Source organism: Pteropus vampyrus, unplaced genomic scaffold (assembly GCF_000151845.1).
Source record: "Pteropus vampyrus isolate Shadow unplaced genomic scaffold, Pvam_2.0 Scaffold74, whole genome shotgun sequence".
NCBI classification, from domain to species: domain Eukaryota; kingdom Metazoa; phylum Chordata; class Mammalia; order Chiroptera; family Pteropodidae; genus Pteropus; species Pteropus vampyrus.
The window spans coordinates 6,038,585-6,065,210 of record NW_011888855.1 but is presented as its reverse complement, the minus strand read 5'-3'; the positions used below and the strand labels follow the sequence as shown (position 1 = coordinate 6,065,210).

Genomic DNA, 26,626 nt, shown 5'->3' with positions numbered 1-26,626 from the left:
TTCTTAAAAAACGATGCCACAGATAATTTCTCCATGCTAGGTACTGGGTGTTTCCTTCTTTCCCTAGGCTTGCCGGCTCCTGAAGCCCTTTGGAGCTCCTGAAGCCCCTTGGTGCGGCTGTGGGAAGGCCAGCAAGAGCGCTCAGCCGGGGGATTGGCTGCAGAACTCCAAGGAGGCGGAACTTGGGGCGCACGGCCTTACAGTCCTCCGGACAGTCGGGAGTGAAGCACCCGCCGGCCGGAAGGATTTGATGCGAGCTGGGTCCGCGGCAGCCATCGTATCTTGCAGTTCGGTCTTGGAGGGTATAGGGCCGACACCAAGCAAAGAATTGTGTTCTCTCCAATCGCAGGTGAGGGATGGCCAATTCTCCTGGGACAACGGGAGGGCGGCAGCTGTGGACACCGGGAAGGCGAACTTTTGGGGCCTAGCACTCACCCGAGTCCCTGCCTGCGGCCGGGCGAGGAAGGGGCGCCTGTTTTCCGCGCTGGAATCAGGCGCGAGGCAGGATGGGTTCCTTTCCTGAAACGCAGGGACTTCTGTGATGGTTCTTTGGACAAAACACTACTGCTCTCAAACAGTGGGTTATTTCAGGAAAGAACGAGATGACTCTAAACTGCAAGCAGGCCCTTTCTTCCCCTTGGCCTCAGTTTCCTCACCTGCTAAGGCGAAGGCTGGGAGAATCTCTGACAGCGCAAGAGACTGTCGCGGCGTGTTGTTTTTATCTCTTTCAATTAGTATAGGGGCAGATTAAGCTTCTTTACTAGTAGTAGTTAATGTTTTGCCATAGTCCCACTTGAGTAAGAAAAAGATACACTATTGGGGGAAAACTGTAATGATTTATAAATTGTTCCAAGATTTTCCAACAAGGTAGAAATTTGTTTTGACAACACGAAAACTCTGACATCGTTGGAGAACCAAACTCATCAGGAGTTTAAGATATTTGGTACATTGGGCAAAATGAAGAGATCCTTTTATCTTGAAAAATTAAACCTAATATATTTGCATGTTCTTTATCAAGCTCTATAGTATTACCACGGGTCTTACTTTGAAGAATATCCTATGTTCAGGGTCAAATACCAGTTAAGAGTAAGTCTCATTGAACAAATGAAAGGAAAGGAACATTTATTGACTACTATGAGTAAGGCGCTAGCTATGCTCACAACAACCCACTAAGGAAGGTAGTAAGTATCATCTCTATTTTACAGATGAGGGATAAAGGAAAATTTACAATTTGTCAATAATTGGTGCTGATATATCGAAGCAATGTGTACGCCTGATATTGTTTAGTGTATTTGCATTCGTTAACAAAATATTTTGAAATTTAAGATTATAGTTTACTGGCTTTTTCTGAGTTTGCAGAGAAGGTGTTGCCTTTGTTTTAGAAATGTTAGACAAGTGTTGTCAGTAATTATGAAGATTAGCAGTTTAAATAAGGTACATTTTAACCTTCCTTTCTTTGCACTTCAATCAGAAAATTGAGATAAAAGATTAGGCTCTCAGAAATAAAAATCACTGCCACATCATTTGAAGCTTGCAAATCAGAATTCTATAGTAATGAGTCATTTCTCCACCCTTTTCTTTAAGTACACGTGGCCGAAACTCATTTAAATGATTTCTCTGCTAAAATTACTAAGCAAATAATTTTAAAATCAGTGTTGAAAAGTTTCTCTTCCTTGTGTATAGCTTTTAGAACAATTTTTAATTAAGAGTATTATGAGAATTGAATTTGTCATTATGTTGATTTTCATTTTCTTAATTTGGTATCGGCAAGTTCAGTAGTCAGACTCACAAATAACTTTTTCGTAATAATTTTTTTTTCTGTTTTCTCAAAAAAAATCCTATTTATATTTGTCACAGATTTAACGTTCTTTCAATCGAAAATCTCTTTTCCTACAGGAAACTTGAGTATATACTTTTTGTTGATTACATGAACCAAAAGGTCTTGTTCCGTTTTTATGATTGGTATGCATTCAATCCTAGAATGTTTTCTTGAGTTTTTAATTTGCATCACTGTTTCAAAACTTTAAAGACTATAAGAAGAAAATCTAACAATTTTAGGGGAAAATATTTGTAAAGCAGCATTGGCTTGAAACATTCAACATTTTAACTGTCCCTCCTTAGTGATGCATAAGGCTGAAATTCTACAAAACATGGTCAGAGTTTGGCCTTTTTTATATATGTAGTACTATTTGAATTCAAGAGAGAGGTGTATATAATTCCTAAATTAGCTTACAGATAGTATACTCATGGATTTTTAAAATATATTTTAATCATAAACCTGACACAATTAAGTAGAAAATTATGATTAACCACTTCTAGTGAAATTGTTTTACTTGGAATTGAAAGAAACTAGTCTAGTGCCTTTCTGGTGACAATCAATGATGGTGTTATTAATATTTAAAGTAAAATCAGAGTATCATTAAAACCTTTTTCATATTAGAAGTTATTAATATTGAAGTTAATTTGAACATTGACATTTAAAGTTGTGTGCACTGAATTTCAATTAATTTAGTCTGAATGAATTAATACCATCTTGTATAGTATTTAAGGTGTTTTCAGGTACATTATCATATTTATTGATTCTTACAACTCTGTGAGGCAAATGGTATTCTCATTATATGTAGGATGAAACTGGAGCTCAGAGAAATTGGCTTTCTCTGAATGAAATAATAGTGTTTCAAATGAATCATATTAAATCATATTTTTTAAATTCTAGAACAGGTACTCTATCCATTTCACTACATCTCTTCCATCCTTTACTTTCCAAAGTTATTAATGTATTGAGTCTATAATCCTATTCTGATGTTGTATTTGCCTCTTTGTACTATCATAGCTTTAATTTTCAATCAGCAGTATTTTTTGGAGTATTTTATTATGTCATATTATATGTATTTTTTTCTTATGTATATTTTTTTAAAGTTCATACCTAACTGGTTCTGCTTAATTACTTATATAAATTTGTTGTAACTATTAAAAGCCCATGTAAATTGTTTAGTTTGACTTTAATTTTTTTATAATAGCATTATCGAGATTTACTTCACATACTATAAACTTTATCTTATAAATACAATTCTGTGTTTTTAGTATATTCAAAGTGTTGTGCAACTATCACCACTATCCAATTCCAGAACATTTTCATCCCCCCAAAAAGAAACCCTGTGCCCATTAACAGTCACTCCTGGTTTCTCCTTCCCTTCCTGTTTGACAACCACTAATCTACTTATTCTAAGGATTGCCTATTCTGGACATTTCATATAAATGGAATCATCCATAGAGGTTTAATGGAACAAGGCTATAAGAAGTTATTTGTAATCTAAGAGATTCTCTTCTATTACACCCTTTGCACTGGTTTTCATGTTACTTGAGTAGATCACGTTTCTAATCTGCATAGGGATTTATTCTGTTTGGTGTTTGTGTAATAAATAAATCTGCTGACGTGTATATGTTTCCCTGTTCTTGACCTTTGCTCTTCACATGTCTTAATAGGGTGTTCATGGTGTTGTGTAACCTGTTCTCAGGGCTCAGGTATCTGTTTGTGGCTAAGTAACTTTTATTCTTAGGCATTTTTATCTCTACTTTAAAATGACTAATGACTCATAGCTTGTTTTAAAGTTCTTAGAAACCACAACTTTATAGAAATATAAATATCTCATTTATCTACTAAATCAGAGTTTCCCTGTAGACGTTATTAGATTATTTCTCGTGGGACAAATGTTACAGCAGCAAATTGGTACCATCCTTATGCAAAAAAATCCTTTTTCCTTCAAGGTTGACCTCATTCTACCTTCCATTAGTCATATCTCTCACCTACCAACAGTCATCTTGAGTGAGGACTTTGCTACTTGATTTAGTCTTGCTTACTATAGCAAGGCCCTCCATTCTTCTAGGTGATTCCACTGTCTGCCAGTGTAGATAATATATCCTGTAGTTCGGCTTCCCATGTCCTTCACCTCCATTTCTCTTCAGCTGTCTGCCAGAGCCAGGCCTTGGAGCTTGCCACCACCAAGATCCAATCCTCTCTAATTCTCCTCCACTTTGCTGGCAAAGTTCCGTGCACCTTTCACTTCTCTTACTTTTTTACTACATCTGTCAGCTTTTGCACTACAGACTTTCCCCTTCTTCTCCCAGTTCTATATTGTGAGAAGCCTGCCTGTGATCCTCACCCCACCGCCATTTACTGCTTGCCTTTATAACTGTCCACTCAGCCTGAACTTCTGATCGGATCGCTTCAACCTCTCTCACTAGTACTCAATTTCCTATTCCTCTTCTCTTTTTTTAGTCCTATCCTTGCCACTGCTGTGAATGTTTTTCAACCCCAGCCAAGCACTTGGCTCTTTTTAACGATCTTTTAACTTGAGCTTTTCCCACGCAGTAACTATTCTAATCCTCACTCTTTTCGGAATTTCTCTACATTTCTTACTTTTGGAGTCAGATTCCTGGCTCTCTTTCCTTCTAATCTTGGAGGAAGAGATGTGCTCTCAGCCCAGGCTCCTCTTGAAAGTTTGCCCCTTTTTGGTTAACTTCTTCATCTTTAACCTCTCCTTTCCACTAGCTCTATCCCTTCCGTTTATCAACATACTCATCTCACCCTTAAGAATAAAATCTTTTTGAAAGAGAAATCTCTCCTGACTGCCTCCACCTATTAGTCTCCTGTCCCATTCACTTCTCACTAGTAATAACAACCATATTTTAAATATTTTGTGCATTTTATCTCATTTGATCTTTACAATACCCTGAAAGATTCTGCAGAAGAAACTTGTAACTTGTTCAGGGTCGCATAGTTAATGAATCATGGAGACAGGCCCCCTTGTGCTTTGAGTGTTGGCCTTAGGCTCTCCTGTACTACTGTGCAAACTGCAGGGTGCTCATGCTCTCAACAGTTGTCTCCTTGTCACTAAAGCCAGCCGTGACATCTCTTTCGCTGTACTTGATGGGGCTAACTCCTTTCCTTTCCACTGTTGCTACTGTCTTTTCTTGTTTTATCCTTCCCAAGTTCTGTTGGTTCTTTAGCCCTATCTGTCCCTTAAAGACCAATGAGAACTCATTTTTTCCATAGTATTTAGCTGGTGCTTGAGGCAGGAGGATGTTAGGCAGAGATGGCAGGCGATCATTCTGATGTTGGGAAGGAGAATGGGTAGAGGTTTTAAGATGGTAAAATATAGGTCACCAGCAGTGAATGGCAAGCAGTTTACTTTGACCCAGGGAAAGCTACAAGTGGGGGGTGGGGGTAATATGTATTAAGCTTGGAAAAGTAGCTAGTGGAGGTTCTGGAATACTGGACTAACAGTTTGATTGAATCATTTCTCAGCTCACAAACTTCCAGTGGCTCTTTATCCACGTGTATAGGATGGCCACATAATCTCACACCTAAATCAGGACCCTTTTGAGAGTGAAAGGAAGCAGTACTAATAATTGCACTGAGATAACTTCTGAGACTCCCCAGCAAATTGGGAGTCATAGTCACCCTGACTATGCAACAAGTCAAGTCCAAGATGACATTTTGATGAAACCGTTCTGGAGGGCACGTACAATGGGTAGAAACAAACTTTGAAGTTAAGATAGTAGTTTAGGAATGTGACATAATGTTCTTAACTAGGCGTCTCGTAAAAATCAAAGAAAATTTGAGATTTCACTACATAAATCGATAGAATTGGGGAATGAATAAATGTAAGATGCGAGAGAGAAGAAAGAATTACATGTCAAAGTTGTGAGCTGGAGTGATTTCAAAATGATACATAATCATTTAAACAAATATAAACCTTTAAAACTTATAAAGCTTTAGAGAGCCACTGCAATGTAAGGGAAAGGACATGGACATGTAAATCAGAAAGACTCAGGTTTGAAACTTACATGTGCCAATCACTAATAATTGAGTTTTAGTTATTGTAGCTTCATTTTCTCCTGTAAAATGGGAACTATATTTACTTTGAAAGGTTGTTGGAGTAGTTAGTGTTGATATATATAAAGTTCCTAGTACTGTGGACCATATAGTAGAAGAAATAATAATAGCAGCTAATATTGAATGCTTACGCCATGTGCTTTGTGTGTATTAATTTATTTAATCTTCACAATAGCTGTCTTAAGTTGCTACTATTATCCTCATTAAGTTGCTACTATTATCATTATAAGTGAGGAAAGTGAAGTTACTTGCCTAAGGTAGATAGTAAGTGGGAAAGTCTTGGCTCCAGAGCGCCTTCTCTTAACCCCTAGACCATAACGCTTATGAGTTCAGCGAATGGCAGCTGCTTTTGTTTGTTTTGCTTTGCTTTATGAAATTGAAAGACTGAAACAGTATTTTTTTCTTATGTCTGTACATATGGGTAGCAACCATGAAGACTAGATGCCTAAATTTAGTCTCAGATTTATCACTCTGGCTCCTACTTCACTAATTATCAGCCATTGAGTTTTACTCTGTTTGCAGTTCCCTAATCCCAGTCATATCATCTAACAATACCTGACTTTTTGCTGTACGCATTCAGCTTCACATCTCTGCACATGTATAACCTTCACAACCTTTTAGCAAACTCTTAATCTCCAAGAAACTGTTCCTTAGCTGCACCTTGTCACCTTAGAACTATGTGAATAGGACTTTGGATGTAGAGACAAGCAGGACTCATGAACATACTATCCCTCTCCTGTTACATTATTTATTTTTATTATTCTGTTTTTATGCTCTTGTGATCATTAATCTAATAGTTTATGATTTATAATATAGGCGTTTTTTTCTTTGTGTTTGTATAAGTCTTGAAACTATAGGGTAAGTTGTTATCACCCTAGATAATATCCTATTCAATTTTAACATTTTTCAGTTAAATCACATTGGTGTAGACTAACATCACACTAGACTCTAACCTTTTTGAGAGACAGAGCCATACTTATCAATATTTGTATTCTCCATGGTGTCTAGCTGAGGACCTTAGATATAATATGAACTCTGAAAACATGTATTGAATTAAATAAAATATCTCAACACACCACTATATCTGATTCTCTACAGTGAAAATTATATTCTCTTTGAAAAACATGTATCGTACCTAAAAAAAAAAAGATAAGCCCCTTGTGTATATTTTCTCTAACTATAAGTTTCAATTTCTACGTGACCTAGACTGATAATAGGAGGTGTAATTTTCAACTAGAATAAAATAAGAACTTCTAAGATATTAGATTCTTGTATATATATGTTGCTGTTGTAGTCTCATTCTTTTATATACGGGTAGCAACCATAAAGACCAGATGCCTAAATTTAGTCTCAGATTTGTTTATCACTCTGGCTTGTGATACAGACACACGAAACTATTCATATTTTGCCAGTCTCTCAGTCTAATCAGGAATCAGCTGGTTTCAAGAACAAAATTCTGCTCATGCTAGTTGAAGTAAGAGTAAAGAAGAGGGGAGAGGCTAGCCAGGATCCAGGGAATCTCATGGTAAATACTGCTAGGCCTCTGTACAAACTGGAGGTTAGCTGTTTCTTTTTTCTGTCTCCTGCTAAAGGCAATGTGGTCTCAACACCTCATCCTCTAGGAATTCTGAGTTTGGTGGCCCGTCTATGTCAAGCTTGGCATCCATCCCACTGGAATGAGAGGTGGTTAAAGAAAAAAGTATTGTTTGTGTGTCATACTTTGTCTAAAGAATGTCAAAGATAGCACAGCCCTTCAAACTTTTTGGGTTTGGCCCAAGTTTTGGGCCTGAGGTTTTTAATTCAGCTCTAGAAAATGAACTTCGTTAATCTGATGTGGTCTTTCTTAAGAGGTTTTTTTTTCTCTTGTTTTCCATTATTAATGCTATTAGTTTATCAAGCACAAGTCTATTAAATGCTGAATTGAACTATACTCTGAATTTTCTACTATGATTTAAGAATTTTTTAACATTCAGTAATATGATTTAAATTTGAAAAATGTAAAGATAATAAGCCCAGAAGTTTACTGTTTGGTACCAACTATTGCAAAAAACCAACAGAAATAGAAAAAGGATTTTTACTCCATATGGGTATAATCAGACTTGGAACTTATTTCATTATCATAAACTTTTTTCTTCTCTGTTCTCCCTGCACTTCCTCCCTCCACTCCATTGTTTTGGTAAATATTCCATAGGCCATACTACTATATTTAATTTACTGTTGAACATGGATTATTTCCAAAATTTTTCTTATGTAACATGTTGATGCACATCTTTATATATAACGGTTTTTTATATTTAGAACATTTATAAAAGTAGAATTTTGGGGTCAAATGGTATCAACAGATATATTATTGCCAAATTGATTTTGAAAAAAGATTTGTACCAATTTACACCACCACTAACAATGCCTCTTTTACCATATCTTTTCTAGTCCTGGCTGTTATAATTCTTTTTCATGTTGATTACTTTGAAGGGGAAATAATGGTCCTAGTTAGTATTTTAGTGGCATTTTGTTATTTATGCATCAGAATAAATCAGGTTAGAGCAACCTGGATAAGAGTGTTTAATTCTTTGAAGTAAGGTGGTTGTAGGATTATTTAATGTTCTTCGCATTTATTGTATATTGATGTTTAATTTTGACTACTAAATTCAAAATGCTTTTTTTCCAGACCTTATAAGATTTGGATATGTCCTTCATATTTGACTGGATTTACAGTGGTTTCAGCAGTGTGCTACAGTTTTTAGGTAATGTTGGTCGTTCGTTCTTATTGTTATCCATTTAAGCCTACTTATGTAAAATTGTTTATTTGTTTAGAGCCTCTTTATATGCCAGTAGTTACGGATGCGGGCTTTAAAATCATACAAACATGTTATAAATAATGCAATCTTGGGTAAATTACTTTTTCTACATTAGCCTTAGCTTTCTTATCTGTAAAGTAACAATAATAATTCCTACTTCTTAAGGTTGTTCATAGGAATATTAGTAACAGGAATAGTTACCATTTATTAGCCAGTTTACCTAAGTGCTTTACATGCTCTGTCTTATTTAATCTTCATAGGAATTCAATGCATTATTTTCGTTATTATAAAAAAAAAACCCATGGTTCATACAGTGCCTGTGATATCAAAAATAGCAGTTTATAATCTTCTAAATGAGACTTGTTAATCCAGCAAGTGATCTTCCTCTCTTTTATAGATTTTAAAGATAGGGAAAATCATAGCCTCTCATTCTTTTATTGACACTTGTCACATTTTTTTTTACTGAAACAAGCTTTTGATTAACTTTTATGTTGGGATATATACAACTTTATTATTGGAATCATTAATGAAAATATTTCTAGTCTCCCATTTTCAAATTTTGCCCTAAGTTTAGTCTCCATGTAATCATCTTGTGAACTGGTAGAAAGAGAAGCATTTCACATAATTACAAAGTGGTCAACATAGGTTCAGATTGGCCACAGCCATACTTATGCAATGGTATCTCCTTTATAAATACTTATTTCTCCACAAGCAGAATAATAATGAAGGAAATTTTGTTTGGAAAATATATAAATTTTGTTTACTATATATTAAAAGGAAAAAATGTAAGATCAAATTTTGTCACTGTATTTCTTAGTTGAATATTAATATTTGCAGATTTTTAAAAACCAAGAGTTTATTTTTCTTTTTTGAAAACAAAATTTTTCACATTATTTTATGCTGGCCAAGTGTTAGATCTCTATACTACCTCTAAGATAATTCTTAAACTTTTTCATCAGACCAAAGTATTTTGTCACATATTTACAAACAACTGGGTCAGAAATAGGAGTTTTAAACTTTTTTATACTGGGATTTGGGGTTGTAACAGGTTGGAATCTGTTTCTCAATTTATAGAACAGTGAATCTATGCTGAGTTATGTTGAAAAGACAAAATAGATTGCATCACATTTGGGAGCAAGAAGGTTAATATGGCTAACATTGAGGCAGTGTAGAGAAATGAAAATGAACCAAAGCTTTCGGATCAGACATGGGTTCACATTTCTGATCTGATTTCACTATTTGACCAAGTTAATTCTGAGCTTTTGTTTTCCTTCTGTAAAAAAAGAGGATAATAATGCCTACTTCAAAGAGGTATTTTGAGGATTAAGTGAAATGATATATATAGGTGCTTAACAGTGCCTACCACAAAATAAGAATTTAGTTTAACCTACTTTAAAGATTAAAGTTTAAATGTTCTAGATGTTCCCTTTTGGAATCTTATCCAATACACTTTTACTATTTAAGTTAGGGTGGGAAGATTGATTACATTGGTTAGAAACAATCTGTGTAGAAACCTTTTAAGAATAGAAATGTTTAAAGAAATTACTATTCAGAATTCATAATTAAAAGACTAGTGTAGTATCCTAGCTCAAGTAAATATGGAAGACAGTCTTCCCTATAGAATCAGAATTGTTGACCAGTAAGTGATCAAAAAATTAGGATTTCAAAAGATTTACTTCTTAAACTTAAATGTGGATAAAGAACTAGGTGTTATTTTGGATGAACTTGTTAGAAAACGAGTAGCATGAATCTGTAATTGCCTAATGTCTTTAAAAGTTGTTTTGGTGACTGAGTTAATATTTTTTGAGCTGCTACTATATCCTTTGTTCTCATGTAATTCAATGGGCATTAGATAATTGAACAGATGAAAAATAAAGTTCAGTACCACCGCACACCTATTAAAATGTCCAAAATCCAGATACTGACACCACCAAATGCTGATGAGGATGTGGAGCAACTGGAACTTTCATTCATTGCTGGTGGGAATGCAAAATTGTACAGCCACTTTGGAATACCATTTGGTGGTTTCTTACAAAACTAAACATAGTCTTAGTATATAATCCAGCAGTTGTGCTCCTTGATATTTACCCAAAAGAACTGGAAACTTATGTCCATACAAAAACCTACACACAGATGTTTATAGCAGCTTTATTTATAATTGCCCAAACTTGGAAGCAACCAAAATGTCCTTCAGTAGGTGAATGGATAACCCATGGTGCATCCAGACAATGAAACATTATTCAGCACGAAAAAAAAGAGCTATCAAGCCATGAAAGGACATGAAGGAATCTTAAATGTGTATTACTAAGTGAAAGAAGCCAATCTGAAAAGGCTAGATACTATGTGATATCAACTATATGACATTATAGAAAAGGCAAAAATATGGAGACAATAAAATCTGCAGTTGCTGGACAGTGGGGGTAGGGTGGGATGAATAGGCAGAGCACAGAAGATGTTTAGGGCAATTAAAATAATCTTTGATATTATAATGGTAGATATATGTCATTATACCTATGTTCAAATACAGTATGTAAAACACCAAGAGTGAGCCCCAAGGTAAACTTGGGTGATTATGATGTGTCGATAGAGATTCACCCTTGGTTAAAAATGTACCATTTTTATGAGTGTTGTTAATAATGGGGGAGGCTTTGTTATGTGTGGGGACAGGGTATACATGGGAAGTCTGTGCCTTCCTCTCACTTTTATTGTAAACCTAAAATTACTCTTTTAAAAACATCTTTAAAGAAAAATAATAAAGCTCAAGATGGAACTTCACGGTAAATGCCAGTCTACTATAATTTGCTCAATGCTGTCTTTTATGTTTTTACCACTTTATCAATTCTTGGTTGATAGATCTAAAATTACGTGCATTTGTTGTTGTCATTGTTGCTTAGTTTTATGCAGTCTTGTGAATAGTTTAACCTTATTCTCAGGGAAATTTGACAATGAACTTAACTTTGCTGTAAAAACTCACTGTAATTTTTATTGTCAAAAATAATTGATTTTCTTCAATGAAAAATTTCTTTAATTTTTCTTTTGATCTAGCTTCATAAATACATGATGTCAGCGATTTAACATCTTGTATGTATAGTAGAGGATACAGTATCTACCGTTAAATGGTCAAGGGGATCCACATTTTGGCACTATAGCTAAGTTTAGGTAACACACACATTTATTGATACTGACAAAGTTTAGTTTTTAATTATTTGAATTTCCAAATCATAATAGATTTTAAATAACTCTTCAAAATTAAAAATAGGTTAGAAATCCAAGCTTATTCAGGCCAGTTTACAAAATCTTAAAAGTTCAAAAGTTTGACAGGTGGTTTTTAATCCAAAATCTGGAATAATGAGGAACAGTATCTAAATAACTAAACTTAATATTATACTTTTATTGAAGGTCATTTTATTTGTATAAATCTGTGTCAGATTCACTTTGACTAATCATAGCTCTCACTCTGCAGGATTATATAAGAAAACTGGTAAATTGGTATTCCTTGGATTGGATAATGCGGGAAAAACAACATTGCTACACATGCTAAAAGATGACAGACTTGGACAACATGTCCCAACGTTACATCCCAGTAAGTGTATTCTCCTATATGTTATTATTTTATCAAGTGATACCATTTCATAGGTGCTAACCAAAAGGTTTTTTGTTTTGGGGTGTTTTGTGGTGGATAAATTATGATCAAGTGATTTGACCTGTTCTTAAAATAGTATAGTAAATAATAGTGACCCAAGTCCCAGGGAGTATATTTAGATCTTGAAATAATACTCATATCTTCTTAGCACTTACTACACCCTCTTCAGTTAGAGGAATTAAAGTTATTGTCTCAGGGATTATGACATGATTAAGGTCTATTCAACCAAATATTGTTTAGGCTATAAATAGTCACCATTGTTTTGTTTACATAAAGTTCTTTCAAATTTTAAAACTGTACTATTTTGATCATTATTCAGTGAACAGATGATACTCTTATACTTTGCTGGTGACTCACAGCTTAACCAGTTATTTTTCTAGTCCTCACAACTTCAACAATATCTAATATAAAGACCATACGATTATTCCCCAAATAGGGCATGTATCGATACATTAAAGGAACATTTTAAAACAATTTAAAAATAATTTACTGTGCTTTAAGAAAGACTACCTGAAAGGCATTAATAATGAATGTCAATCAATACATACCATTTTGTGTATATGGTTATGTAATGGGTACCTTTTGAAAAAGTGAAGTCACAAAATTATTAGAAAGAAGCCTAACTTATAAATAACTATGACCTCACTTTTACTGCTGAAAAGACCATGACTCAAGTAGACACAGAATTTAAGGACAAGTTAATCCATAGATTAATTATGAAATAATGAGTGTGGCCTTAATAATGAGTAGAAAATTGAGAACGGGACCAAAAAGTAGATAATATAGTTATTTAGTTCAGTAAATATTCAAAGAACAAGAAAGAGAACAAAACAAAACAATGTACCACTTTATCTATAACAGTATTAGTGAAGTTGGAAAAGGAAGATTTCATAAAATTGATAAATCTTTTTTTATATTAGGAGAAGAAAGTGGGGCTTGGCAAATAAGATTCTGATACAAGAACAATACTGTTAAAGAAAAAATGATCATGGTAAAATTGAGTATATAAAATTGTCTGCAAAAAACAGCAGAATTGGAAGACACTACAGAGTGGTCTTATATTAGGTGTAAGTCATTTTTTAATTTTTTGATGTTGCTCTCTTATTTATTCAGTTAATATTTATTGAGCACCTACTTTATGTTAGTCATTGTTCTAAGTACCAAGAGTAAAAACAGTGGCACAAAATAGATGCTATCTCAACCTTCCTGCAGTTCACATTCATTTCAACTTATATTTTTCAATTAATCAAAAGTAACATTTATCTACCCTGTGATCTGGAAATTTCACTGCCAGGTATATTTCTAAGAGAAATGAAAACATATATTTATCAAAATCCTTGTACAAGAATGTTTGTACCAGCTTTATTTGTAATAGCCAAAACTGGAAACAACTCAGATGTTCATCAAAAAAAATAATGGATAAACAATTGAATTCTACTCAACAAGAAAGAGGAATAAACTAGTGATATACTATGTAGAAGAAGATGGTCACAAAAAATTACATACTGTATGATGCCATTTATATGAAATTCTGGAACAGGCAAAACTAACCTGTGGTGATGGAAATCAGATCACTGGTTGCTTCTGGGAGTGGAGTTGGGCATTGTCTAGGAAGGGACAAGAGGAAACTTCCTAGGACATTAACAGTGTTCTATATCTTAATCAGTCAAACTTGGATTTTTTAATAAAACGGGGAGTATAACCATACAGGCAGTTTGCCAACTACATCCAAACATTAACTTTTCCTTGTAGAAAGGAACACACTTTGAACACAGATTGTACTATTTATTCAGTTGGCACTCTACATACAGAATTTTTAACAAGATTAACTACTCTGGGGCCTTAGCAGTTATACTGAATAGTTAAAAATTACACTGAATGTTTCATTGTAATTGTAGGGAACTTCTGCTTTTGGCCATGAGGTAGTAACAGAGTCTGGAATTACCTTCCCACTGTAAACAACTAGAAAACTACAAAAATATATACTAGAATTGTTTTCGGATATTGAGCAATAGCTAGCACATGACCGTGATTCTTGAGAGAAGGAAAACAAACCCTTCTTTATTCAAACTTTATCACAGGAGATAATTTGCAGACCACAGTGCAGGAGGAAGAAACCCAAATATAACCCAGTAGTCTTGCCACATCGGGGAGGCTAACGTGACTAGAATTTGCTGGGTAAGAGTACCAGAGAGGAAAGAGCTCTGCAGAGAAAGAACTCCAGAAATTTTCATGGCTGAATACCATTCTGTGTATGCATAGGGTAAAACTCCACATGGCCAGTCAAAGAACAATTTCTAGAGAGAAAGCAATTGTATCTGAGCCATAAGCCAATAGTTTTGAGAGCTCACATGGGACTGGGAATTGTTCATGTTCCCATCAGCCAGAATGGAGAGACCTGGTTGAATACACAGGGCTTTCGATAGAGACTCCGAAGGATCATACTTTAGAAATGGAGTTAAAGTAGCCTCAAAGTAAAGGCTACTCTAGATCTGCCCTAACAAAACTTAAAAACTGATCTGCAAGCAATTTAACTGCCTGCCAATACAAAGTCCAACTTTCTTCAAAAGAATACAACAAAATCCAGCATTCAATCAAAAAAATTACTAGACATGCAAAGAAGCAGGAAAGTATAATCCATAACCAGGAGAAAAATCAATCAGTGGAAACAGACCCAGCAGTGACAAAGATAATGGAATTAGCAGATAGGGATATTAAAATAGCTGTTATGAATATGCTCAAGGATTTAAGGAAAACATGAACATAATGAGAGAAATGAAAGATATAAGACAGATCCAAATGCAGCTTCTAGAAATAAAAAATAGAATATTCAAAATGAAATTTCCACTGGATAGGATTAACAGCAAATTAGTGCCAGTACTGCAGAAAGAAAGACCAGTGAACTTAAGTCAATGCAATAGGAACTATAAAATGACACAGAGAGAGAAAAATGACTGGAAAAAAAAAAAATAAAAAGCACCTCAGTGACTTGCGGAACAATATCAAGCTGTCTAGCTACCCTATGAGGTCCCAGAAGGGGAAGGTAGGGACCAGAAAAAATATTTGGAAAAATAATGGCAAAATTATTTTTTACAATTGTATTAGTCATTAAAGACTGTTACCTGCAAAATATGACAGCCATGAGAGAATTCTTTATTTCATCTGTATCTTTTAAGGCGACTTGCAAAAAAAATTATTCAGTTGGAACAGTCACTTGAATTCACAACAAATTGTCTGAATAGATTAATATTTTTAGCAGGAGAAATAGAGAAGGAAAAATAAGTGTTGGGTTTGTGGTGGGTAGTGAATACTAGAATTGAATGTTACTATTACTTGTGTTAGATTGTCAGTATGAATTGGAGTATATCTAATTATAAGAAAGAATTCTTTTATCAGTTCCTAAATATTTTATTTGATCTTATTTGCAATTAAAGTAAATGAAACATTAAGTAGAAGTATATACCATGAATGAATTTCTGATTTGCATGTTGTAAAAATATTTTTTATTATTTAGCCTCGGAAGAACTAACCATTGCTGGCATGACCTTTACAACTTTTGATCTGGGTGGACATGTTCAAGGTAAGATTCTCCGTCTCTTATAGTAGCTTTGTTTTATTTCAACTTAATAAAAATGTGACCATTATGTTCCAGTGCATGAAATCTCACTCTATTCCAGGAAGGGCAGAATGGACTTAAAATTTAGGAATTATTACCCCCAGATAAATGCTTTAAAAGCAAAGAGTGATTTTCGTGATATTCCTAGTCAATTTAAGTCTGAATCGCTTTTGGTAGTAAACCATATGAGTAAATTGAGCCTCCATTCTCTCCCTGTTCCAATCTACCTCACACTTATTGTCGTAATCGTGTTACGAATATGTTACTGCTCCGTATGAAAAACCTTCAGTGGCTAACTCATTTCTACAAATTATAGTCCATGCTTGTTGACCTGGCATGTGGGATTTCTATGATCTGATTCCAGTTTACTTTTCAAGTCTATTTCCCACTATTCCCATTCCTGTTCTCTTTAGTCCAACAAAACCAAACCCTCTTGGTGTGCTCCCACCTCTGTGCTTTTGCTCATGCCATCTCCATCTGCACATGAGTGACCCACCTTCAGGGCCCAGTGTAAGTGCTGCTGCCTTTTCTGAGAAGCTGCTGCCAGCTTGGAGTGTTCTCAGCCATACTGCCACTTAGTGCATTTGTGTACATGTCTGCAAGTTTGGAAAGACTGTCTTATCTCCTCTCCCAGACTTTTCTGGGACTAAAATCCTGTTCATTTTTTATATCCTCAAAAGGACTTGGCAGTATCCAGCACAAAGTAGTTCATAAATAAAGAATAGTTCCAAGTGAGTGGGCATTCTAAAAACCTCATATGACAAATAGTTGAAAAGACTTTAAGTGGTCATGGCTAGTGAAAGCACATTTGAGACATAATTGTTTGAAATATAAAGTAACTTCTGGAATATAATGATTAGAGAGAATTAGAACCTAATGGAGCTTATCTGAAACTTCATTTCTATAATGTTTTTAATGTATGTCCTAAAACTGAAGTCAAAGAAAATAAGATACTTTTTTCTGGGGTATCTCAAAAACTGTTTTCTCCTCTAAAAAAGAATGTCATGGAAAAAATTACCCTAATGGTTTCATAGACTTTGTTATTTCTATTATGAGTAGAACAGTTTGCTTTTATTATTTTAATAAATACTAATTTCCTTCTGCCACTGACTCCAAATTTGTCACTGGCAAAAAAAAATCTAATAATCTAGAAATGTCAAAAAATGAATATTGCATATAAATATAATAACAGTTCTCCAGTGAACATGCATCATTGTCCATTGGTAGCAAATATTAATTATATCTCTAACACGGGAAAATGAGGACAGAGTAAAGTATTTGACTTGCCCACAATCAAGAAAAGCCTGAAATTTCTTCTGGAAAGATTTTGGCAACATTGAGTTAAAGATTATCTTGAATACATAGTCAAGTAGCAGCAGCTAAGGGGTAATTACACTTGATATCTTATTGGGGTCTCATCAAGCATCTGCTAGGTTTGACCAGCAAATAAAATCTAACTCCTGATTATTTTTATTAGCTCGAAGAGTGTGGAAAAACTACCTTCCTGCTATCAATGGCATTGTATTTCTGGTGGATTGTGCAGACCATGAAAGGCTGTTAGAATCAAAAGAAGAACTTGATGTAAGTTAAATAATTAAAACTAAACATAGTCGAATCACTCTGGTAAGCCTGAGGAAATAAATTGGAGGTCTGGGTATCTGAGTGCAGCTTTTTGCAGTCTCTGATTTAACTCCTGGCAATTTGTGGAGCTCAGTGGTTACTTAGAATGCAGAGTAACTATTGAGGAAGTACTAACACAGACTTCCTTCCTAAAGACTTGAGCTCACTCTGTGCAGAGTATGCCTTTGTAGTAAATTTCATGTCTGCTATACGCCAGTAGCGACTTGGTCTTGAGTCCCTTGTCATCCTAGAATGCCAGTTTCTTCAGGAGTTGGCTAGAACCTGGAAATCATATAACATGCTATCTTTGTCACCACTTCCGGGAATGAGCAGGGCCATGTATAGCTACCTTACCGCCCCTCCCCCAGATAGATGCTTTGTAAGGGGCTCAGGAGCAGTAGGCAAGGCCAGTGCCAAATGTGGGCCCCAGAGGGAACAGGTCCGTGATTTGACTGAAAGTTGACCTGACAATGCCTCTGCCCAGAGCCAGCAAACAAATACTTGTTCATGTGAAAAAGTCCAGGTAGAGTCTGTGGTCATGGAACAGGTTCAAGGAATTCTTGATCCTGTTTTATGCCACGCACTGTGCATATTGCGTAATTCTCAAATCAACTCCATAAGGTAGTTCTCTTTGAACTTCATTGAGACTTATTTGTCTAAGATGTCACAACTCAGAAGCAGTGGAACTAGAAACCATGTCTGCCCATTTTCAAGGTGTTGGCCCTCGTCACTTTACCTCACTGATTCACAGAGCAAGCAGAGTGACCATCTACAGAAAGAGCCTTAGGGAGAAAGAAGAATTGAGCTGATGGTTCATTGAGCTCACTTTAAAATGTTTGCCAAAGAAAGTTAGCAAAACTGACATTGTGATAGAGAATGAGTCCTTGATACCCATTTGGTACCTTGTATAATAAGCCCTTCAGATGGCTTCATATTAACATCTTGTTTTTCATTTTGTTATGTGTTTCAGTCACTAATGACAGATGAAACCATTGCTAATGTGCCTATTCTGATTCTTGGGAATAAGATTGACAGACCTGAAGCCATCAGTGAAGAGAGGTTACGAGAGATGTTTGGTTTATATGGTCAGACAACAGGAAAGGTAAAAGAAAAAAAAATTGTTTCACAAGTGTGAATATTTCATTCAGCACTATAAATGTCTTTTTATTTTATTTATTTATTTTGATCTTCTAAAATAGTTTATTACAACACTACCCTTAATGGTAATCATGCTTATTAGTACAATTGGTACAGTCTGGCTTTTTTTTTTTAACTGAGTTATAATTGATATATTAGTTTCATGTGTACAATGAAATACCTTCTTAAATTACTATTGTCCAGCTATAGTCCAAGCCCATTATCATGTGCTGCTTAAAAACTATCATTTACTCAACATCACTAATCAGGGAAATGCATATCAAAACCACAATGAGATACCACCTCACATCAGTCAGATTGGCTATTATCAAAAGGTCAAAATAACATGTGTTGGTGAGGTGTAGAGAAAAGGGAACCCTTGTGCACTGTTAGTGGAATTGTAAACTGGTGCAACCACTGTGGAAAAAAGCATAGAGATGCCTCAAAAAACTGAAAGTAAATCTACCTTATCATTCAGCGGTTCCACATCTGGGTATCTATCTGAAGAAAATGAAAACAGTAAGAAGAGCCATGTGCACCCCTCTGTTCACTTCAGCGTTGTTTAGAATAGCCAAGATATGGAAGCATCCCCGGTGTCCATTGATAGATGAATGGATAAAGAAACTGGTGCACGTGCGCAGGCGCGCACACACACACACACACACACACACACACACACACACACACACACGAATATCACATCACGCAATAATAAAAGGAATGAAATTGCTATTTGCAACATGGATGAACTTAGAATTATTCTTAGTGAAATAAGTCAGAGCAGGACAAATACTATATGGAATTAAAAAAAAACAAATGAACAAACAGAACAAAAACAGACTCATAGAAACAGAGATCAAAGGGATGGTTGCCAGAGGGGGAGTGAGATGAGGGGGATAGGTGAGAAAGATGAAAGCGAATACAGTCAATAATACTGTGATAAGTTTGCATAGTGACAGATGATTATTAGAATTAGTAGAGTGATCTCATTTTAAGGTATAAAAATATTGAATCACTAATATTGTACACCTGGAACAAATATAATATTGTATACCACCTATATTTAAATTTTAAAAAAACCTCATTTATACATTTGGGTCTTTAACATCCTCACTTGTTTTCTTTCTACCACTGAATGAGACCTTTTCTTGGTGATAAAAATGTAATGTTTATGGGAAACTAAATGAAAGCTTTCAAAGTTTTATTTATCACAAATTTTCAGAATTCGCTAGCAAATAATATACTTGAATGTTTAAGCATACCAGTAGTGTATTTAGGCCCCTAGTTCAGTGTTTTGGCCCTGGGTTCACCAGAAATAAAAATAAAATGTAAACTCGGGCATAGGAGCATTCTGGGGTTAATAATAAGCTTTAAGATACATTATTTTTATATCATTTCTACCAAGATGTGTTTGGGAGAGGGACCTTAGTATTGAAAAATCTCTTATTTTACAAACAATTTCCTTGGTTTACATATACTCTCTCTAAGTATAGAAATACCACAGTCTATGGAAGGAGACTCTTAACATAGTCTTTAATCTGTTTGTGTGTCTTTTTAATAACTCAATTCCTTATTAATTTTAGGAAAAGCTTTATTTAGTCACAAACCTGCTCAGAGAATGTTCGTTCTTAACATTTGTGAAGCCAGTTTGGGTAACTTGAATTTTTTTCCTAGTTAAAGATTATTTTCATTCTGTGTGCCTCACCAGTTCACCTCCTTCCCATTCTTTCCTAAAGTCGAGGAAGAAAAGGGGGCTTCCTGTGTGTTTAGGGGACTTGGATGCCAAACAGTTATGGCTTTATCAAAGTCACCTTTTGTTCTACTGAAGTTTTTATTTCATCATGGGGTCATCCAACGTGATGTCTGTCTTCTCTTCTAGGGCAGTGTATCTCTGAAAGAACTGAATGCCCGGCCCTTAGAAGTTTTCATGTGCAGTGTGCTCAAAAGGCAAGGTTACGGAGAAGGCTTCCGCTGGATGGCACAGTACATCGATTAACACCAACCTGCATCGGGTCCAGGTCTCGCCATTCAGGCCTACTCAGAGATTTGATTGCTGAACGTGCATAACTTGAATTCAATAGACTTTTGTTGGTTAGAAAACAGATGTTTTTTAGATTATTAATATTATATCAACTTAATTTGAGTGAGAATTCAAAACTGATTCAAGTAAGTTTGACTATCACAATGTTAGCTTTCTAATTCCATAAAGATAATTAGTTTTTACAGTTTATAACCTGACATTACCCCCAGCGCCATTTATAAAGAGCAACTTTCCAGCAGTACATTTGAAGCACTTTTTAACAACATGAAACTATAAATATAAATCATAATTAAAAGCTCATCATGTTAAATTTTTATGTACTTTTTTGGAACTAGTTTTTAAATTTTAGATTATATGTCCACCTAAGTGTACAGTTGATAATTAGCTTATTGATAATTGCATGATGCCTTACAGTTTTCAGTATTTTTTCTTATGCAAACGTCATGCAATAAAACAAACCCTCATGTTTGGCATCTTTGTTGGGCAAATGTTTCATTCGAATGTGTCTTATCTAGCTAGTATACTCTGAAATTTTGAGTATTTAATATTATACATGAGGTGGTGGTTTGGAAAGGAGATTGCTTCAGAATGTTTAGAATAATATTTAAGTCCCTCGAGGCTTTTGCATTTACCAGAAGACAAGTTGTGCTTGGTTATACTTTATACTACACTTATTTCTGAATCATGTGTATTTTTATTGGTAACACTACCATTACTAGTGCCAATAGGGTCCATATTGTAGTCCCTGTGGGCTCAGCCGTCTGAAGAAAAGCACATCTTCTGGTTCAACACAAGGTTGATTTTTGGTGTGATGGGCCTCTCTCTAGTTCTCAATTCCAGATGTCTAATTCTGAAGTGCTCCCGTCTTATTGGTGCCTGGTTTGTAATCTGTGCCTCTTCACCAAACGTAGTTGTAGGCACCAGTCTCCCAACATTTAGAGGTACTCCTTGGTCTCTTTATACTTCATGGTACTTCCCAGGGCAAGTGACAAGTAAGACCTTGTGCAGTTTCATTGTAGAGGCCTTGTATATCTGAGGAAAAAAGCCTGTTCTGCTTCAGTTGTCATTGAGACATGTAGGGATTTTGCCCCTGTCCTGTAGCTCTTTTGCATTCTTTGTCATGTTACATTTTGATAGAAAGAAAATGAATGCTTACATTTCATTTTCGTTTTTCTTAGTTGCTCTCAACTATCTCTTTACAGCACAAAGACTTTTATTTTTAGATATAATACTTACCATGTGATAGTGTCTGCAAGCCTCATTGATAGACTTACTTAAAATTTTTTTGGTGAGCTTTTTAAAACATTTTAATTTCCTAAGAAATTGAGTTTTTTCCATGTTTTTGAGAGTCCCATGATTAGTAAAATAAGATGAAGGATAAATGCCAAATATGTATTTTTAAAGACTCTCAAGCTTAAGATTTCTCTTGGTTTATAAACCAAGATTTTATAGTATACTTAACCAATTCCATTGAAACTAGATTGCTCCAATTCTATCAAGAATAACTTTAATACTAGTGTTTCTCTAGCTAGTGTCAAATCAGAGTCACTGTAGTCCTTTCTGTCATCAGTAATGTAACATGTGAGGCAGATAAGGATTGAGAAATACTGCTGGAAGGAATTACCAGTTTAAACTAACAAGGTCATTTCTTAACATGATATTTGGTTTTAGTAATTTGGCAATTCTGTATTTAACTTTTAGCTTCCTTCTAAACAAAAATAAAAGAGCTTCTTCCCTGCTTAGAAACATCAGTAGCAACATGGAAAAGGTAGGAAATGACATTTCAGCCTATTGGTTTATTTTTCCAGATATGTCTGAAGCACTCACTTCTGATGTCCTGACTGAACAGAACTAAGCCTTATTAAAAGTAACTGCCTCTCAATGGTATCTGTCTTCAGTACCTACAGGGACATGCCTTTCTTCAGGTTTTTCCTAGAATTTGTTGTGATACTTGAGAAGTTAATTATCTCATGAATTAGTATAAAGAAAAAAGCTTACTGGTTTCTCTCGAGGGGAAAAAGTGCTTTTTGGTACAAAATATCTTGCTCCAGAATTCATTCTAGTTCCGACACTGGGATCAAAGAAACAGAGTCACTTTATGGATCACATCTAAACTGTGGACATTTTCCCAATGATGTAAGGTTCAAATGGCCTGAACCCTTAGAAAGGAAGCTGTGCTTAGCAGCAACCAGCTCTCCTCCCAGCTCCGGGGATATGGGCCTGCAGAGTTCCCTAGCCATCGGGTTACCATCTAGCTCTGAGAGCTCCTCAGAGCACACACAGCCCCGCTCCCCTTCAAGAGACCGGCAGGAAACAGTAGAAGCACATGGGGAAAACTTATTCTGTGTGCCTGTGCAAGTAAGTGTATGCACCTGTGGAGTATGTTGCAGGTAATGGTCGTATTGGGGATATAGATTAATTTTGTATCTCCTACTGTAAAGCATGAAGATATAATCATTAATACTGTTATATATAAGTTAACATTGGATTCCATGTAAATCAGGCACTGTCCAAAAGATGTTTTAAAATCTTAAATCTTAAACTAAAAATACAAAGCCTTAGGCTACTTTTATATTTCAAAAAAAATTCTTAACCCCACACCTATTTCAATGACTGCTGTAATTATACTTTTGAGTAAGTGGTTAAATTAATTCTTTATCAGTGAATTTTTAGAATGGAGAGTATAGCATTTTTTTAAATTGAGGCATAGACATTTCCTAAAGTACAGTGGTTCCCCCTTGTTCATGGGAGATAAGTTCCAAGACCCCCCAGTGGATGCCTGAAACTACAGATAGTACTGAACCCTATATAAACTTTTTTCCTATACACATACGCACCTTTTCACTTTAAGGAAGCACTTTACGGCTTGGCTTGGCTTTAGCACATCTGAATGCCGGCATCATTACTTGTGTGCTTTGGGGCCATCATTATTAAGTAAAATAAGGGTTACTTGAACATAAGCACTGCAATACACAGTTGAGCCACCTGCTAAGTGACTGATAGGCAGGAAGTTTACACAGCGTGGACACACTGGACAAAGGGATGATTCATGTCCTGGGTGGAATGGGATGGTGTGAGATTTCATCACACTACTCAGAATGGCATGCAATATAAAACTTATGAACTGTTTATTTTCTGGAATCTCTAATATTTTTGGATTGTGGTTGACCGCAGGTAACTGAAACCTCAGAAAGTGAAACCACGGATAAGAGGACTGCTGTATATGAAAAAAATATTTTTCATTGCTTAAGTAACCTTATAGTATCTTTAAGTGCCAAAGAGGTATGAGTTCAGATATTGCCAGCATCAATCTAAATTTTAGTGTTGTGTGCCTGTGTATGTACAAATTTACGGTGGTTTACAACAAATAAGCGGAATATTATTTCTTTTCCTTAGTTTTCAACTGGCTCACTCTTCTCTAGTGCTTTCTAGTCCATAAACTACTTGTAAATCAATTAAATAGTGTAATAGCTGTGATAACAGCATTTCTTGCTTTCTGCAAAATGATTTGATCAGTCACATTCAAAACCCAGCGTTTTCACATGTTCCATCTTTAAAAACAGTGTACTTCTAGTTGACATGACTTGAGAGTTTCAGGAGAAAGGTTCACATTTTCTGAAACTGTATTTGGTATGTGACTCAAGGTGGTATTTCAGTCTTGTTAGTCACATGACTGAAGTTTGCAAGGATTTATTGCCAAATAAATTTTGACCATAGTACACTGAGAATAGCTAATATAAAGGGAAGTTTCTCAAAATATCTTGTGTTCATTGTATTTAGAGTATATTGTTTGGATCATTTTAAACATGTAAAAGTTGGTGAAGCTTTAAAAAATCTCCAAGAAAGCATTAAAAAAGATTAGCAAATACAAATTCCTTAATATAAAATTAATAGAGAATTAAAGATTTTCTATAAACCTTTAATATTTATGCTATAAATATGAGTTCAGAAAACTATATCTTCAGTGAAGAATTAAATTCTCAAAGCTACATGTTGATGCTTCTGGTCATTTCTATTATTGTTTTTTTGAAATGCAGATTAGTGCTTTGTAACAACAAAAGGAAAAACAAGAAGGAACCCTTGTAATGTGGGACTGTGCCCCTGTGTAATGTAATTGGGATTTTGCTAAAACCAAATTTCCACGGAACCCTACAAGCATCCCCTCATACCTGGGTAAAAAAAATCCCCAAGTATGAAGGGAATCTACAGTCTATTGAAGGTGCAGTTCTGAACCAACTAATTTTTGTCATTATAACTTAGAACATTAATATATTCAATACCACTGATTGATTGTTCAGGGCTTTGACCACACTTTTAAAAAATAGAATCCAAAGTAATCAAAGTAAACTAAGCAAACTTATCCAAACTCAACTTTGTTTCAGAGTGCACGCACCCCAAGTAGATTTAGCGCAGAAATGGGAAAGGCTTTTGAGTGCTTTTGTGCATTATTATTTTTGGAAAAGCTGCACTGGAGTGGATGAATTCTTTAGCATGCATTTCAAATAGGGGAGGGGAAATTAGGTTTAATTTTAGCTTTACGTTTTTGGGGGGTGAAAGCGGGTGACGGTTCTACAGTTTTTGACATTCAAGTTGTCTTTGGAATTGTTTCCATTATCAAGTATAAGGACTCACAACAGAATGGCCAACTTGACACAGGTTTCTGTATTCCCTGCTGCTCCTAACCTGAACTCAGTTGCCATATTGAGGCAAGAGCACTCGGGGTGAATGTAGTCAAGTGACTATAAGTGTGTTTTCCATGGTGAAGCCTTCAGTATTTGGCCGAATACAGAGTATGTGGAAGTGGTAAGCTGGTGATAAGTTTTTCATCACTAACCTTGTTTGCACTTTTGTACACCACTGCTTGCACTAGCAACTTAGTGTGAATTTTAACAATTGTTTTACAGTGTATACGGATTGTTAAGCATAATTTATATAAATGTTTGTTTACCTTTATGTATTTTACAAAGACCAACTACAATAGATGGTTGGTTAAATGTTCTTGAATTGTGTTTGTATGTTATTTTTATTATGTTCTATCATCTCTTCACCCCCTATGAATATGAGTGTCAGGAATAGAAAAATAAAATGCTAACCTGGTCTCTGAAAAACTTTAGTATCGAGTTACATTTTTATCATTCAATTGTAATTTTCATTTTGCTTATTAGAAATTTCTTGGACTTGGAAATGATGTGATAATAGAACTTTCTCTTTGTACGAGAATTCCAGGGAAGCTTTGCTTAAATACCAAGGCCTAGTTTGCCTTATAAGACTGAAAACTACTCATGGGCACACTGAAGTAAGACAATGCTGGCTCTGTTGAAGTGTGAAAAATAAGGCAACCAGTTGGCTTTGTCTACATCAAGGTTCCCTAGCTTTAATATACATCGGAATCTCCTGGGAGTTTTAAAACACACACAGGAAAAATATCCCACCAGATTGTGATTCAGTAGATCTGGTATAGTGGTGGAGGGCAGGAATCTGAATTTGTAACAGGCTCCTCAGAGTTTCCGATGCCAGAGTGTGGATTTTTCATTTAGGAGAAACAGTGATATAACAATACTAAATACTAATAACACTAAATGATCATTGGCCAAGCAATGAAGAAAAAACCATTTGGGTAATGATTATCAGAAGCTACGTTTGAGACTTATATCCAAATATAAAACCTTTTGCAGCCATCCCCTTTAGCCTTCCCACTATGTGCAGAATGACAAGCTTTGTGCTAGCTCTTTTAATATAACCAATTATTCTCTTGGTTCTATTACAGTCAGGCCAAAAATATAGAGATTTACCTATGGTTTCAAGTTTTTTTATATTAGTTTCAGGTATATGTTTATACCTTTGTATAATTTATATAATTTATGAAGTGATC

General features: G+C 35.1%; 1 protein-coding gene across 1 annotated transcript; it reads left to right on the top strand.

Annotated features, from left to right (window-relative positions):
* The first annotated feature begins 192 nt into the window (after positions 1-192).
* SAR1B (secretion associated Ras related GTPase 1B) lies at positions 193-25,862 on the top strand. The gene is made up of 7 exons (XM_011362325.2): positions 193-349; positions 8,568-8,643; positions 12,161-12,280; positions 15,855-15,920; positions 17,434-17,537; positions 18,547-18,678; positions 20,593-25,862. Exons 2-7 carry the CDS (start codon positions 8,586-8,588, stop codon positions 20,707-20,709), a joined length of 597 nt encoding a protein of 198 aa, XP_011360627.1. The 5' UTR covers positions 193-349; positions 8,568-8,585; the 3' UTR covers positions 20,710-25,862.
* Positions 25,863-26,626: the final 764 nt, after the last annotated feature.

What these genes read in the sequence shown, in the direction of transcription:
- SAR1B (XM_011362325.2), top strand. Translation starts at nt 8,586, where the DNA reads ATGTCCTTCATATTTGACTGGATTTACAGTGGTTTCAGCAGTGTGCTA. An exon ending in CAGTGTGCTACAGTTTTTAG is followed by an intron (nt 8,644 to 12,160) that starts GTAATGTTGGTC and finishes CTCACTCTGCAG; the next exon opens with GATTATATAAGAAAACTGGT. An exon ending in AATCAAAAGAAGAACTTGAT is followed by an intron (nt 17,538 to 18,546) that starts GTAAGTTAAATA and finishes TATGTGTTTCAG; the next exon opens with TCACTAATGACAGATGAAAC.